We start from the raw sequence: 15,768 nt of genomic DNA on the forward strand, positions 1-15,768 counted from the left end.
TCTGATAAGACTGTAGACCATGAAGGAGTATGTGAAATGCCAGCCAAATGCTTTCTCGAGCAAAATAACTCCTTGGGAATCATGAGTGAAACTTCCGGTTTGGAACACGGAGTTTGGAGTAATCGGAGATGCAGCTAAATAGAATTGCTCCAAGTGAATTTCTAGATGCAAAGCTTATTTTTCTCATTTCTTTCCATTAGAAAGTTGGAGACACATACTTTGGGGGAAAATAGAGCACTTTGACTCCATATTGCTTTAGTTCGTGTGCTTAGACCACAGGATAATGATTGAAGTAGGTTCAGTACTAAAACAAACAATCCCAAGGTTTCAGTGGCCCAACACCAAGTTTGTTTTCTTGCTTGCAGAGCAGTCCAGTGTGGGGTAGGAGTGGGTGTTCTCCATGCAGTTGTTCAAGCAGCCAGGCTCCTTCTTTCTGCTGGCTCTCACTTTCTTGAGGCCCTAACTATCCAGGAGCAGATAGGAAAAGGAGGAGGACCAAGTGTGGGAGGGTTATACGGGCCCAGGATGTAGCACATACTTCTCCGACTCATATACCTTTGGCCAGAACTCGGCCACATGGCCACATCCATTGCGAGAAAGTGGGGGAGGTCTGGAAGATGCTGTCAGGTGCCAGGGAGAAGAGAACACAGATACAGAGCTCTAGCAGCCTCTGACACACAGAGCCCAGAAAGGACAAGAAGTTAGCAAAGCTTGAAGAAGACTTTATATCTAAGAGATAAATAATTTTTAGGGGCATCTAGGTGGCTCTGTTGGTTAAATGCCCAACTCTTTTTTTTTTTTTTTTTTTTTTAACACTTTTTCATTTTTGAGAGAGAGAGAGAAGGACAGAGCATGAGCAGGGGAGGGGCAGAGAGCTGGAGACACTGCATCCGAAGCAGGCTCCAGGTTCTGAGCTATCAGCACAAAACCAGACACAGGGCATGAACCCCCGAACCGTGAGATTATGACCTAAGCCAAAGTTGGACGCTTAACCAACTGAGACACCCAGGTGCCCCAAATGCCCAACTCTTGGTTTGGGCTCAGGTCATGATCTCATGGTTTATGGGTTCAAGCCCCGTGTCAGGCTCTGCAGTGACAGCGCGAGCCTGCTTGGGATTCTCTATCTCCTTCTCTCTTCCCCTCCCTGCAAAATGAATAAATTAAAAAAAAAAAAAAAAGATAATTTTTAACAAAGCAATCCTGGTATTCTGTATGTTAACATGAATATTACACTGTGCACAAAATCAGCCCAGTTTAAAATACAGAAGACCTGTCAAACAGTACCAGAAACTCTGACGGTATGAGGGCTTTTCAGGGAGGAAGGCCGAATTGTTTTGTTCTTCTTTCCAACATTATAACCTTCTTTTCAGGCTTCCTATGTGCCTAGGAAAGCTGCCTGTTTTTAATGCACTTTGGCCAGTTGTCTTCTTGAACATCTTCTAGCACTGGGGTCTTGAGCTGAGCAAACTGGGCCATGTGAGGTCTGGCAATACACTGAGAAGGCCTGGGGCAACCTGCAGAAGGCGTACCTGGTTCTGCCCAGCCTGGTGCTGTGGTCACTACCCACTCACCTCTCTTTTCTACAGCCTGGGGTGCGTATGCATTTTGTGGAGCTGGGCTCCGGTCCTGCCGTGTGCCTGTGCCATGGATTTCCGGAGAGCTGGTTCTCTTGGAGGTACCAGGTAAAGGAAACTGGGGGAAGGTACGCCCCAGCCAGGGGGAGGGGAAGGGAAGGGAAAGTCTAGGTGGTATGGCCCAGAGTAGAATGCCCTTAAGAAGCTGAAAACTTAACAGTGGAGCATCGTCTTGAACGTGTGACCATGTGATACCTCAGAAGTGTTGGGGCCAGAGTTGGGGCCAGACCTCAGATCTGTGCTAGCCCCATATGCCACTTTTGCAGATTAGAAAAAGACAGATTCTTCCGGACACTTTATGCCACCTGCTGGGAAGCCTTTGTAATGAATATAGAAATCTGCAAGATCTGTGCTATGCTAAGAAAAATGCTTAGATGTAGCATTAGATGCAGTATACGAGTCCTACCACTGTGCATGGCCGCCCTATGCAGGTGGGCTTGTTCCAGCCTCGTGGTGGTGATTCCAGATAGTGCCACATGGCACTTTGAGTTGAACCATTTACAAGAACGGGGATAGAAGGAAGAAAGAAGGAGTGTCGGCAAAAGACTGATGAGGCCGCACTTGAGTGTACCTGAATTGTTTGTTTTCTAGATCCCTGCTCTGGCTCAGGCGGGTTTCCGGGTGCTAGCTCTGGATATGAAAGGCTATGGAGAGTCATCTGTTCCTCCTGGTAGGTTAGCTGTCTCACAGCTGTCCTGTGTTGGTTATGCCTTCTGCCTGAGCTCTCCAACCGCACTGACTTTCCCTGGGCCCACGTTGGAGCAAGCAGCCCTTCAAGGGGGTCTGACTTCGCCCTTCCTCTCTCCTTCAGTGATCTGTGTCTGTGCACTTTGGGCTCAGATATCCCTGCTCTGCATTACCTGAAAGAACACAAGAAACCCAGTGGCCTATGCCCTGAGGAAGTCTCCCACTGGTCGGGAGGATATAGGGCATAGGATGTACCATACAGCTATAGAACTTTTTCCATCTTGCAGAACTCTGTACTCCTTAAGCACTAATTCCCCATTCCCCTTTCCCTAGCCCCTGGCAACTACCTTTCTCTCTATCTATGAATTTGACTACTCCAGTCATCTCTAAGTGGATCATACAATATTTATCCTTTTGTGGCTGGCTGATATCACTTAGCATGATGTCTTCAAGATTCATCCACATTGTGGCATATATCACAATTTCCTTCCTTTTGGAGGCTGAATAATACTTCATTGTAACTATAGATCACATTTTGTTTATCCATCTGTTCATCAGTGGACATTTGTGTTGCCTCCACCTTCTGGCTAATGTTGAATAATGCTGCTACAAATATGGGTATGCAGTATCTGCTTGAGTTCCTCCTTTCAGTTTTTTGGGGTGTATACCCAGAAGTGGAACTGCTGGATCATACGGTAATTGGTAGGCCAGATTCTTAACCCAGGGTCTCTGGATCCCAGATGGGCCTATCTAAGGATGGGCATCAGGGGCCTATGAACCCGAGTCTATGTGTGGATTTATGAACACTTGCCTGGGGTGAGGGAGTCTACTGCTTTATCAGTTTCAGAGGGGTTCTCAGCCCCAAACTGTTAAGCTCCCCAGGTGGTGACAGGAACGTGTTACAGCCAGGCCTGCGGCAGAATCCCTGTCCCTCCCGGTGCCAGCCGTGCTGTTAACCATGGCAGCTCAGTGAACCAAACAAGCTGCTCACCACCCCTTCCCTGAGCTGCCTCCCCCGTGTTCACGTCAAGCCTATTGTGTTGAGTTTGAAGCCAGCTGACGTGAACTGGCACTCAGGTGACCACCAGTCAGACCATTCAGCCTGCTGTGGCAGGCGAGTGCCTCCATGATTGTTCCCTGATTGTCATGGTATCGACTTAGCGGCTACTCACTGCCTCTTGAGTGGTGCAGAGGCACTTTTGACAAAAAGAAAGCTTCTAGTCCAAACACCCAGGAAAGACATTTAAGGGTTTCCCCCTCCCCAAATTTAATTATTAAGATATTTATTTTTATTCATCTCTATTATGATCTTCCCTGAATCCCCTAGGCGTAACTTAGTAATTAATTTATCATTCAGGCTAGAACACTATTAAAAGAAACACAAACTGAACTGTTCTGGATGAATTGGGACTTATACATACCCTAATTATAACTTTTTTTAAGAAAATAATAATTTACACATTAACCGTTGCTAAAGATTATACACAACGTGAATTCTAAAGCCAAGCATGATGATCTGGAATGCATACAAATACATTGCAGATCATTTGTATGTAAATTTCATATCATTTGGCAATAGATTTTAAATAACACATTTTTTTCCTTTAAAACCGTGACTCCGTTATCCTGCTATTTTCTCTCTTCCCTTGTCGCTACTGAAAAGTCCCATGCCATTCGGATCTGTGAGGTTTTCTATGTGACCATTTTCTTTTTCTTCACTCTTGATACCTTTAGGATCTTTTTATTTATCTTGCTGTGTTCTAAAATTTTATGATGTTATATACCATGATCTGGGTCTCTTTTCATCCACTTTTCTGGGTACATATATCTTTTAGTTCTTGGAAGTTTTCTTGAATTATTTCTTCGATAGTTTTTTTCTTCTGTTTTCTCTTCTTTTTTTCTTTTTTCTTCTTTGCTTTCTGGAATTGCTATTATTATTAAAATGTTCATACTACCCAAAGTGATCTATAGATTCAGTGGAATCCCTATTTAAAATCCCAATGGCATTTTTTTACAGAAATAGAAAAAATAATTCTACAATTCATATGATCCACCAAAAAACCCCTAATAGTCAAATCAGTCTTTAGAAGGAACGAAGCTGGAAGACTTATACTTCCTGGTTTCAAAATATATTACAGAGCTACAGTAATCAAAACAAGGTGGTATTGGTATAAAGACGGACATATGGCCAGTGGAACTGAGTAGAGAGCCCAGAAATAAATCCACACCTGAACTGTCAGCTGATCTTTGACTAGGGTGTCTAGCACATACCTTAGGGGAGAGGGCAGTCTCTTCAACCAGTGATGCTGGGAAAATTGGATATCCACATGCAAGAGAATGAAATTGGACCCTTACCTTACACCCTACACAAAAATCAACTCAAAATGGATTAAAGACTTAAATGTAAGACCTGAAACTAAAACTCTTAGAGGAAAGCGTAAATGAAAAGCTTTGTGCCATTGACCTTGACAGTGATTTCATGGACGTGACCCCAAAAGCACAGGAAACAAAACCAAAAATAAGTAGACTACAGCAATCTAAAGATTCAATAAGGTATATTTTTTTGGCAAAGGGGCCCTCTTAGTTTGTTGGTAATTTTCAAGTATGTTAATTAATTGTCTTTATTTTTAATGGCAGAAATAGAAGAATATTCCTTGGAAGTGTTATGCAAGGTAAGGAAGATCTTTGGGTAACATTTGTAACATCTTTTCTGTCCTGGTGTTTTCACTGATACCAGATAGAGGTATGGGTATTCATTAAACCCTAGGAAAGCATTTTACAGCATTTGGGTATACAATCTTACAGTTAAGGTGGTATTTCAAAATGATAGCCAACATTTACTGTATATCAAGTACTGTTCCAAACATTTGATGGAAGAAGAAACTGAGTCACCAGGAGGCGAAGTAATTGCCTGAGGTCAACAGCTAGTAGAGCCAGGTCTGACCTCTGCCACAGCTCCCGTGGCCTTCCTCGTAGCCACTCCCCAACTCACCTTGCCATCCTGAGGATTTTATTTTTTATTTTTATTAATTCTTTATTTAAAAGAAAATGTTTTTTAATGTTTATTTATTTGTGAGAGAGAGAGACAGAGCACCAGTGGGGGAGGGACAGAGAGAGAGACACACACAGAATCCCAAGCAGGTTCCAGGCTCTGAGCTGTCAGCACAGAGCCCGACGTGGGGCTCGAACTCACGAACCGCGAGATCATGACCTAAGCCGGATGCTTAACCGGCTGAGCCACCGAGGCACCCCTATTTTTTAAATTTTTTTTAGAGAGAGAGAGGTACAAGTGAATGAGGGGCAGAGAGAGAGAGAATCCCATGGGGGTAGAGAGAGAAAGGGAGGGAGAGAAAGAGAGAAGCGGGCTCGTGCTCACCTGATATGGGACTCGAACTCACAAACCATGAGATCATGACCTGAGCCAAAGTCAGATGCATAACGCCTGATCCACCCAGGCACCCTCCATCCTGAAGATTTTAAAAATTATTTTGGTAAAGATGTTGTTGGCCAGACCTAGGGAGTTAGCGTGTGGATTGGTGACTGTAATGGCGCTCCTATTCTAGGTGAAGTGTAAGCACCATCAGGGAGGGGACCCTCATTTCAGGGCTTGCAAGAGGAAGCCAAGGCTGAGGTGAGGAGACTGTGCCCCAAGGCTCCATCAGCCCTTGGGAAAAGCAAGGCGGGGAGCCTTAGCTGGGGGAGCCAAGGGGAAGAAATAGCCTCTTGGTTGGCCGGAAAGCTGGCGATGCCCCTGATGATGCTAAAATTACAAGAAGGCTCCATCTAGGAGTCATAGCTCTGTTTGGATCTCCTCCCAACCAGGCCCACACGTAGGCTTTGGTGCCTTAGAAGAGGAGCATTGATAAAACCTTACTTTCCAGTTGGGGTTGTCCTTCCTTCCTCAGTTTCTGAGTCTTTACCTCTTTCACTCTGCCACTTCTGATCTTGCTCATATCTCCCCCGAAATCCTGCCAAGATTTCCCCAGCGACCCTGTGGGGAGGGGGGTGGGTTCTCCCCATTCCCCTGATGTCCCCTAACTGGACCCCTACTTCTTTGTGTCAAAATTGGTTCTTAAGACAGATAGATCTGGTCACTTGACATAATTGCCTTCCAGAAGAAGGCAATTCTTTTACTAAAACAAAGAAGATAAAATGTGAGGCTCCTGTCCTCCAACTCCACCCTTTAAAAGTCATTCGTATGTCCACTACTAGGTATTCACACAAAAGAATTTAAAAAAATATGTCCACCAAAAACCTGGATGTGAATGTTCACAGCAGCATTATTCACAAAAGCCAAAAAGTAGAAACGACCCCAATGTTCAATAACTGATGAATGGATAAAAAATATGTGACATATCCATACAATGGAATAGTATTCAGCCATAAACAGGCATGAGATCATGATGCATGCTTCAACATGAATGACCCTTAAAAACATTATGCTAAGATAAGCCAGTCACAAATGGCCATGTATTGTATAATTCCATTTGGGAGAAATTTCCAGAAGAGGTCAGAAATGAAATTAATGGTTGCCAAGGGCTAGAGGAAATGGGGAACTACTGTTTATGGGTACAAGGTTTCTTTTTGGCATGATGAAATGTTCTGTAACTAGATAGCAGTGGTGATCTCACAACTCTGTAACTACACTAAACTCCGTTGAATTGTTTATTTTAAACAGGTGAATTTTATGGTATATGAGTCATAGTTCAATAAAGCTGTCATTTGAAAAATTATCAGCACAATATTTATAATGTAAAATTTTTTTTAAAACCCTCTATGTAATCTTTTTTTAAAAATTACCTGCATAAACTTTAAATATAAGAAACTGAATAAAGAGCCATATACTGCTTATCTTCAAATGCCCACAAAAATCCTTCTCTCAACTACACCCCCCCCCAAATATATTGAAAACTTTTTTTTTTCCTCAACCGCAAATCCTTAAATGTATGTGCCAGTTCATCATACAACTGCTATTTGTTTTAGAATAAGTATCTTTAGGGGGCGCCTGGGTGGCTCAGTCTGTTAAGTGTCCGACTTCGGCTCAGGTCATGATCTCATGGTTCATGGGTTTGAGCCCTGCATCAGACCCTGTGCAGACAGCTCAGAGCCTGGAGACTGCTCAGGTTCTGTGTCTCCCTCTCTCTCTACCCTACCCCTCTCTTTCCCTCCCCCCTTCCTTCCCTCCCTCCCTCCCTCTCTCTCTCAAAAAATAAATAAACATTAAAAAAAATTTTTTCGAATAAGTACCTTTAGGGAACCATGAACGTATTCTCTGTGTGTCTGTAGTCTTAGGATTCCAAATTAGGGGTGTTGGAATGCAACATAGCAATAACATTGAGAGGCTTATCCACACCCAGTTGCCCCTTTCATTGTGATTGACCTTGAGTAAGTCATTTAACCTTTCCAGGTCGTGCTGTCAAGTATAAGATGCAGTCAGAGGGATGTACTTCATGTTCTCAAGACCCCTCCTGATCTGAGTGTGATTCTTAGTTTTGTGGTGTTAAAATAGTAAAAATTCAACCAAGTAAATTATAAAGATCTAATTGGTTTTATGAATCGATTCATAAATCAGACAGTATTCCATCTAGCAAGTAGAGGGGAACTCACTCCAAAGGGCTACAGAAAAGATTGTTAAAGGTAGAGAGGGAGTGGAAAGAAGGTAATTATTAGCAGAGAATCCATTGTTTTAGGCAAGGTGGCCCTTCTAAGGGGAACAGAAAGGGTACTGACCAGGAAATTCCCATGTTGATTGATTATAGGTTACATTTAGGGGTGCCTGGGTGGCTCAGTCTGTTAAGCACCGACTTCGGCTCAGGTCATGATCTTGTAGTCCCTGGGTTTGAGCCCCGTGTGGGGCTCTGTGCTGACGGCTCGGAGCCTGGAGCCTGTTTCGGATTCTGTGTCTCCCTCTCTCTCTGGTTCTTCACCACTCACATGCTCTCTCTGTCTCTCAAAAATACACATTAAAAAAAAGTTTTTTAAAAAGAAGGTTACATTTATAGGAGGTTGAAACTGCAGTCAGACTGTGTATTGAGTGTTGGTTTTCTGACTTGGGGCCTTTACCTAAGTGATGCCATTTTAGGTCTGATTTTCTTTTTAAGAGTAGGATGTGGAAATAACACTGAACTAATCTCCAGTCTCTCCGTGGTTAATTGCAAAGTAAGAAGAAGCTCTTTGGTGTCTCTTATAAGAATACTGATCCTATCTGATCAGCACCCTACCCTCGTGACCTCACTGAACCTTAATTACTTCTGTAAAGACACTATTTTCAAATATAATCACACTGGGGATTAGGGCTTTAACATGTGAATTTTGAGGGACACAAACATTCAGTCATAACGAAACTTTCTGACAGCATAGTATGGTGCCTTTCAATAATTGTTCCCCTGTCTTTGGGGGGAAAGGTGAAAATAAAAACCATTAAACTAATAACCTAATTATATCAATACTGAGTATCTACATTAAAAGAAAACAACAACAAATTGTGCACATTTTAACCAGTGGAACCTGTCATCTGCACTTGCTTTCCAACGTTCTTCAGGGGAGCAGTGAGGGGTTTGCCCGCTGCTCCCTACCTAGTGAGGTTGTCACTGTGACCCCCGGATTTCTGGGCAGGCTTGGGAGCTGGGGTAGCAAAAGGAGCCAGAAAACCTTTAACATTCTTTCTCTTTGAAGAATGTTACTGTCACTGGCTGTAGGCAGAACTCTGTGTGTGTCCCCCAACCCCGCCAAAAAGGATGTTCCCATTTGGTGGATGTCCCCATCGGAACTGAGGCCGCAGTGGAGAATAACTGAACACTTTTTTTAATGCTCTTAGGGCTCTGTGGGAAGCCCTTTGTCTTCTATCATGCTATCCTTCTATCCTGAAGTTTCCATCTCCTTGCTTAGTGTAGAAGAACAAAAGATAGGCCTTGCCCAGAGAAGGAAAAAAAGCTCGCCTTTCATTTTGGAAGCACCTAAAACAGGAGGGGAGGGAAATACAATCACATTTATCTTCTAAGTCTTCAAACTTTTATGGTGCAAATCTCCGCAGCCTCCAGTGAGGGCAGTGATCTAGGGAATCAAAAACAAATTAGGGACTTCTCAATTGGTAGGGGGGAGGAATCAAGGGACTGGAAAATATTTAAAATAACGCTGTTGGTCCACAGGGCAAACCAGGATAGCTTTGAAGGCTTTGATGTTGAATTTTTTTTTTATGTTTATTTACTTAGAGAGAGAGTGGAAGCACAAGTGGGAGAGGGAGAGAGAGAGAGAAGGAGGGAGAGAGAGAATTGCAAGCAAGCTCTGTGCTGTCAGAGCAGAGCCTGACACAGGGCTCAAACCCATGACCTGTGAGATCAGGATCTGAGCTAAAATCAAGAGTCAGACACTTAACTGACTGAGCCACCCAGGCACCCCTTGATGTTAAATTTTTGAAATCAGATAGACTTGGAATCAGTCCCAGTTCTGCCTGACTAGCAATGTTGGCCTTGGCTGCATTTGACCATTTGGCCGTTGTGAGCCTCAGCTACCTCATCTGTAGAGTGGACATACAGATGCGTGAGGGGAAAGGACGTGAATTGAGTGGCCAAGCTAGGGCTCCAGAGATAGAGCTCCATAGACTCTTTAATTATAGCAAGCAGAGCACAGGCTCAGGTAAATAGGGGGTAGCATTGACAAGTTAGACGGGATCATATAGGAGGAGTGAGGTGGGGAAGCCGGAAGGTGGTGTGGCTTTCTGCAGGGGCTGAATGGCGTGTCAGGTCTCTGATTCATTCTGTCTATACCTCTGCTCTGTCCTACCCTCCCTCCATCCCCAGCAGGATTCCCCTGCTTGCTCATTTTGTACCTGGCCCAATATGGCATCCCCAAGTCCTGATTCTGGATGACCCGCATCTCCAGCACCTCCACACATCTTAGACCCCTTTTCCAGACCCCGAGCTTGCTGGCGGGTGTGGCCAGGAGCCCCCATGTGTGCTGCGGGACAAGGGGCAGGAGCTCACTGTCCTGGGGCAAGGCAAGCAGCCAGCCCTCTGCACAGCAGTTTTCTTCCCCTTTCTTTCTCCCGGGAAGAAGGCATGATTTCTGTCTTATGATGGATGTTGCCCAGTTAGGGATGTGCACCAACATACGCTGAATAATTCACTGTGCTCATCTGAGATCAGCCTGGTTACTGAGAGGATGCTGGAAGGGGAAGGGAGAGAACTCACAAGCGAGGGAAATGACTGAACGTTGTATTCGTGTGCTCAGGGTGCCATAACCAACTACCACAGACTGGGAGGCTTAAACAACAGAAATTTATTCTCTCACCATTCTGGAGGCTGGAGCCCGTCCAGCTCGAGATCAAGGTGTCGGCAGGGTTTCATCTGAAGCTTGTTGGTGGCCGTTTCTCCCTGTGTCTTCACTTGGGCTTTCCTCTGTGCGTGTCTGTGTCGAGACCTTTTGTTCTTTTTTTTTTTTTTTTTTTTAATGTTTTTATTTATTTTTGAGACAGAGACAAAGAGCATGAGCAGGGGAGGGGCAAAGAGAGAGGGAGACACAGAATCGGAAGCAGGCTCCAGGCTCTGAGCTGTCAGCACAGAGCCCGACGCAGGGCTCAAACTTGCGGACTGTGAGATCATGACCTGAGCTGAAGCTGGACGATTAACCGACTGAGCCACCCAGGCACCCCGAGACCTTTTGTTCTTATAAAGACACTGGCCAACTTGGATCATGGCTTACTCTGATGACCTCATTTTAACTTATCTCTTTAATGCCCCTGTCTCCAAATACAGTCACATTCCAAGGTCCTGGGGGTAGGGGTGGTGTTAGGGCTTCAACATGTGAATTTGGGGAAGACACAATATAGCCCATAAAAAGGCAGATACAGTAATTCTAATATTGAAGCAGCTGAGGTGGGTGTATACAATTTCTGATTTTTTTGTCTTTTCTTTCTTAGGAGATGGTAACCTTCCTGGATAAGTTGGTAAGTCATTATTTTAAACTGATCTCTGGAGAATTCTGTTTGTGTGGGCAATTAAAGATGTACCTTTGTTTTGTTTGTGTTTTGAGAGAGAGTGAGGAAGGGGCAGAGGGAAAGTGGGGGGGCAGAGAGAGAGAGAGAGAGATTCTCAAGTAGGCTCTACACCCAGCACAGAGCCTGACGCGGGGCTTGATCCCACAACGGTGAGATCATTACCTGAACCAAAATCGAGAGTCAGACGTTGAACTGACCGAGCCACCCAGGTGCCCCAAAGACGGAACTGTCAAAGGTGTCAGCTGTTAGAACCCTCAAGGAGAGTGGCAAGGGTAGGAATGACACTTTGGGGACAGTGGGAGGCAGGGTAGGTGCTCAGGAGGAAGTATAGACACAGAGATGGCAGAGTGGAGAACAGTGTAGAGCCAAGCTTGTTTTGGTTTTTTGTTTCATGAAAAGCATTTTCCAGGATACTTCTTTTGGCCTTCAACCAGGGTCAAGAGCTTTGTGTCACGAAGTTTGGGAAATATCCTATAGGCTGATATTTCACAACTTTTAAAACCGTGTATCTATCCCTTTGGAAAGACCTGAAGTCAAATTCCTTCATTTAACATCATGTGGAATGTCAAACACAAAGCAGGTCAATGGTGGTGATCTGAGACTATGCTTCTGCTTTTTACTTGTGTAAGTTTGAGATCGCAGTTAGGTAGTATGCTTTCCCTGTCCTCAATTAGGTCACGGTGGCAGGATGAGGACAGCGGGACCTAGACTGAGGCAGAGAAGGGCTCAGCCAGGACAGTGACCGTGGAGGGGTAGTGAAGAGAGAACCCCAAAATGGCACATTTAGTGCCTGTTTGTTGGATATGAGAGAGAGTCAGGAGGAGAATTCAAGATGACCCAGGGGTTCCAGTTGGGCAGCAAGGTATGGTGCCAGCCACTGTAGGAAACGAGGCAAAGGTGTCACTGTCCTCGCCTTCTGCAGATTCTCAGTCCCACAGAATCAGCTTTGGACCTTTTGAGAATGAGGGGGAGGGACATGTAAGAGGACATGGCCCGGTGTGGCCACCCCAGTTCCAACTCTAGAAGATTTCCATCCGGCTGAGAAAGTCTCTTACTCTGATTGTTGGAAGAGAGCCCCGATGGCTGTCGGCCGCTGGGCTGGGTGTCCCTCCCTGGCCCAGGCATTACTGGGACACACAGGAAGGAAGCTGGACCCATTGCTGGTGAGGAGGTCACCCGCCACCTGGAGGTGGAAGCTGAAGCCATTAGAGTAGTAGATGGGTTCCCAAGGACAGGCCTGAGAGCTGAGCCATGAAGTAACTCCTGTGAGAGAGGAAGAGGAGGGGGTAGACTCAGTGAGTGAGAAAAGAACCTGGAAAGCATAGAGTCACAGAGGCCCAGGGAAGAACATTTTAAAGGAAATGTCTGATGCTGCAGAACAGTCAGAAGAGTGACAGCTGAGAGGGCAAAAAACTGTTACCAGTGATTAATAGCCTTTAAGAGGGAAGTTTCAGTGGACTCAGGGGTAGCAGGGAAGAAGCCAAGTTGTGGGGCCTTAGGAAGGTCGCCAGGCAGGTGACTGGCGTGGATCACTGGGAAGTTGGACACAAGACAAAAGTGTGGCAAGGGAGCTGAGGCAGGGAGCTGCTTTTCAAGATGAAGGGCCCTCATGTGGCTGACTGGGGCCAGCAGGGCTGGGTGGAGGGGTGAGCCTGATTTTAAGTTGGGGAAGCTTGGGTCTGAGTTACCATCCGTGTGGCCTTGGGCAAGTGGCCTAACAACTGCGAGCCTGTCTTCCTATTTGTAAAACGTGTATTCGAAGGTTATTGGGAGAATTCCAGACAATGGGTGCATATGCTACACACAGCGCCTGTCTTAGGAGGTCCTCAATAAAAGGGAGCTGTTGTCATCCATTGTTAGCAGCAGAAGAAGAAAGGAAGATGCAGGTAGAGAGAGAGGGATTAAAGATGTCTCTCAGGTTTTAGTGGTTAGTTAAGGGAGGGAAGATCCCAAAAGAATGGGGAGAGAATCACAGTCACTCAGTGAAAAGTGAACATGGAACACAGGGAGGTAAGTCATACTAACTTGAAGACAAAAAGTAGAGAAAGAGGTGAAACACACTTTGATTTGAGGGAAGGTAGAGAGGGAGAGGATTTGTGGCCAGTGGCCTTAGTGTTCTAAGAAAATGTAGGAGACCAGTCATCTGCAGAGGCTCTGTGGGGCTGGTGTGTGGGAAGGGAGGCCTGAAGAGGGTGGACGTTGGGGGAGCTACTGCGTGGTCAGTGGAGGACAGGTCCTAGAAAGTGAAGGAAAGGATCGCCAGACGAGGGTTTGGGCCTCCAGGGAGCACAAGGCGTTGGGCTCTCAGCATCCCATCCCAGAAACCTGCCCATATTCAGCTCATGTCTTTATCCTTCACTAGGGGATCACTCAAGCAGTGTTCATTGGCCACGACTGGGGAGGCATGCTGGTGTGGAACATGGCTCTCTTCTACCCGGAGAGAGTGAGGTAATTAGGCCGCAGAATTTGGCCCAGAGTTTGGACTTGAATGCCTGTTAGAATCCTTCCTCAGGTCTTGAACTGCAGTCAACTTTTTGAGAACAAATAGATTATCTGGGAAGGCAACATGTAACTTCTTAGTGCCCATTGATGAGTTAATGTCTTAGGAAGCAAGGCCTGTCCCAGTTACCAGTAATGGGACAGATAACTCAGGGCCTGGGTAGCCAGTGGGAATGTAGGAGAATGTAGATGTTTGGGGGGAGTGGGTGAGGCAGCAAGGGTGGTGGGGTCATAGAGCTGAGTGCCAGGAGAAACTTCAGCCCTGGACCAGGAGTTAGGAAATGTGCCTTTCAGTTTTGCCATGACTGGCTGTGTGATGAATCATTTCACCCGTTAGGCCTTGGTTTCCTCAATGATAGCATAGTAATGGTAACTCCTTTTGACTATATAACCTGCAAAATGCTGTGCAGGTGTCAGGTTAGAATGGCATTTTGTGACCACCATCACATTGCTCACAGTCATTCTTAGAATGGCATCAGAGTACTGGCGGGAGCTTTCAAAGGACAGATTTTGAACCCAGAGAGCCAGGTGGTCTTTGTAGCCATCCCCCAGTTGTGCTGGCAACTGTAGTTAAAGCGTGTTGTGTGACCTCCTATTTCAGCTTGGGATCTTAGCGTATTAAATCAACATCATCCTTAGCTACCTGTATTTCCCTAACTAATCCAGTCACTTTTTCTTTCATTGAGTTTATAATGGAAACACTGAAGAACTTTGTTCAGCTCAACATCAGCTCAAGTGGTAGGATGATATCGAAGACCAACATGAATCAAACACTTCCTGAAATATTTTTAAAGTTTTGCACTCTTGTCCCTCTGATCTCATTAGCTTCTCTCTCTGTCCTCTCTTTCACTCAGAGTTGAAATAAGAGCTCAGTTCTTAGCAGTTGGGTCACTAGAAAGTTACTCTGTAGACTGTATTAGATGCTTCTTGAAAGGGGTAAAAGGAATGAGAGCAACAAGCTTATGATCTCTACCTTGAAGGAAGTGAAACACCTTCTTGTTGTTTTATTAAACGTAGTCTCTGTCTCTCTCCTGTGAGACTTTGAAAATATTTAACATGAGCCCAGTAAAGTTGTGCCCAGAAGAACATTAGGTCTGGGATACATAAGCATGCTCTGGATTCCTGTTCCTCTTCTCATTGTTCTGCTTCCATCCTGTCATTAGTTTGGTAGTAGTTGCTCCTTTTCCATCTATGCTCATCAAAACAGCCCTGTTGCTGCATTCCTGGAGGAGAGGGAAGGAGCCGGGACCCCCTTCCAGGGGCAAAGCTGGCTTTTAAGAATATTGTTGGCATTGTGGTGCCTGGGTGGCACAGTCGGTTAAGCATCCCACTCGATCTCGGTGCAGCTCAGGTCATGATCTCACAGTTTATGAGTTCGAGCCCCTCATCAGGCTCTGCGTTGATGACGTAGAGCCTGCTTGAGATTCTGTCTCTCCTTCTCTCTGCCCCTCACCTGCCCGTGCTCTTTCTCTCTCTCTCCAAATAAATAAATAAACTTAAAAAAAAATTAAAAAAAAAATCTTTGGCATTGATCTTCACATTTCTAGCCAGATAATGAATGAAAAGGGAAAACCCACCTTTAGTGTGGAATATTTCTTTAAATCCTTAGTTTTGGCATTCTACTGAGATAAATTGCAGGGATCTATTTAATGTAAGAGTTGCTTCACTTGTTTGCAAGAATGCCTTTTTACATCCTTTCTGTGACAATTATCTAGAGACTCCGCTCCCAAAAGGAGGCTGTGGTTTAGCTTTTTCCAATCTTAATGCAGTTGGCAGCAGCATTTATATGCTAACATCTCATGTGATGATAATTTTTTTATATATGGAATAAACTGTATGTCAAGGCAATTGAAAAGAAAATCCTATTCAGCTCAGAATGTTAAGCAAAAGCTAGAATTTCTTGACTTGTGATTTAAGTTATGCTTAAAATAGGCTCACTGTGATAACATTGGA

At 44.9% G+C, this 15,768-nt stretch overlaps 1 protein-coding gene across 2 annotated transcripts in view; it reads left to right on the forward strand.

Annotated features, from left to right (window-relative positions):
* Window positions 1-15,768, forward strand: part of EPHX2 (epoxide hydrolase 2) — a 77,609-nt gene that overhangs the window by 30,785 nt on the left and 31,056 nt on the right. For both annotated transcript variants that reach the window (XM_042934925.1, XM_042934926.1), the window contains exons 7-11: window positions 1,587-1,682; window positions 2,226-2,304; window positions 4,959-4,993; window positions 11,239-11,265; window positions 13,679-13,764. In XM_042934925.1, the coding sequence (XP_042790859.1) occupies window positions 1,587-1,682; window positions 2,226-2,304; window positions 4,959-4,993; window positions 11,239-11,265; window positions 13,679-13,764 (323 nt within the window). The remainder of the gene's footprint in view (window positions 1-1,586; window positions 1,683-2,225; window positions 2,305-4,958; window positions 4,994-11,238; window positions 11,266-13,678; window positions 13,765-15,768) is intronic.

This window comes from Panthera leo, chromosome B1, assembly GCF_018350215.1.
Source record: "Panthera leo isolate Ple1 chromosome B1, P.leo_Ple1_pat1.1, whole genome shotgun sequence".
NCBI lineage: Eukaryota > Metazoa > Chordata > Mammalia > Carnivora > Felidae > Panthera > Panthera leo.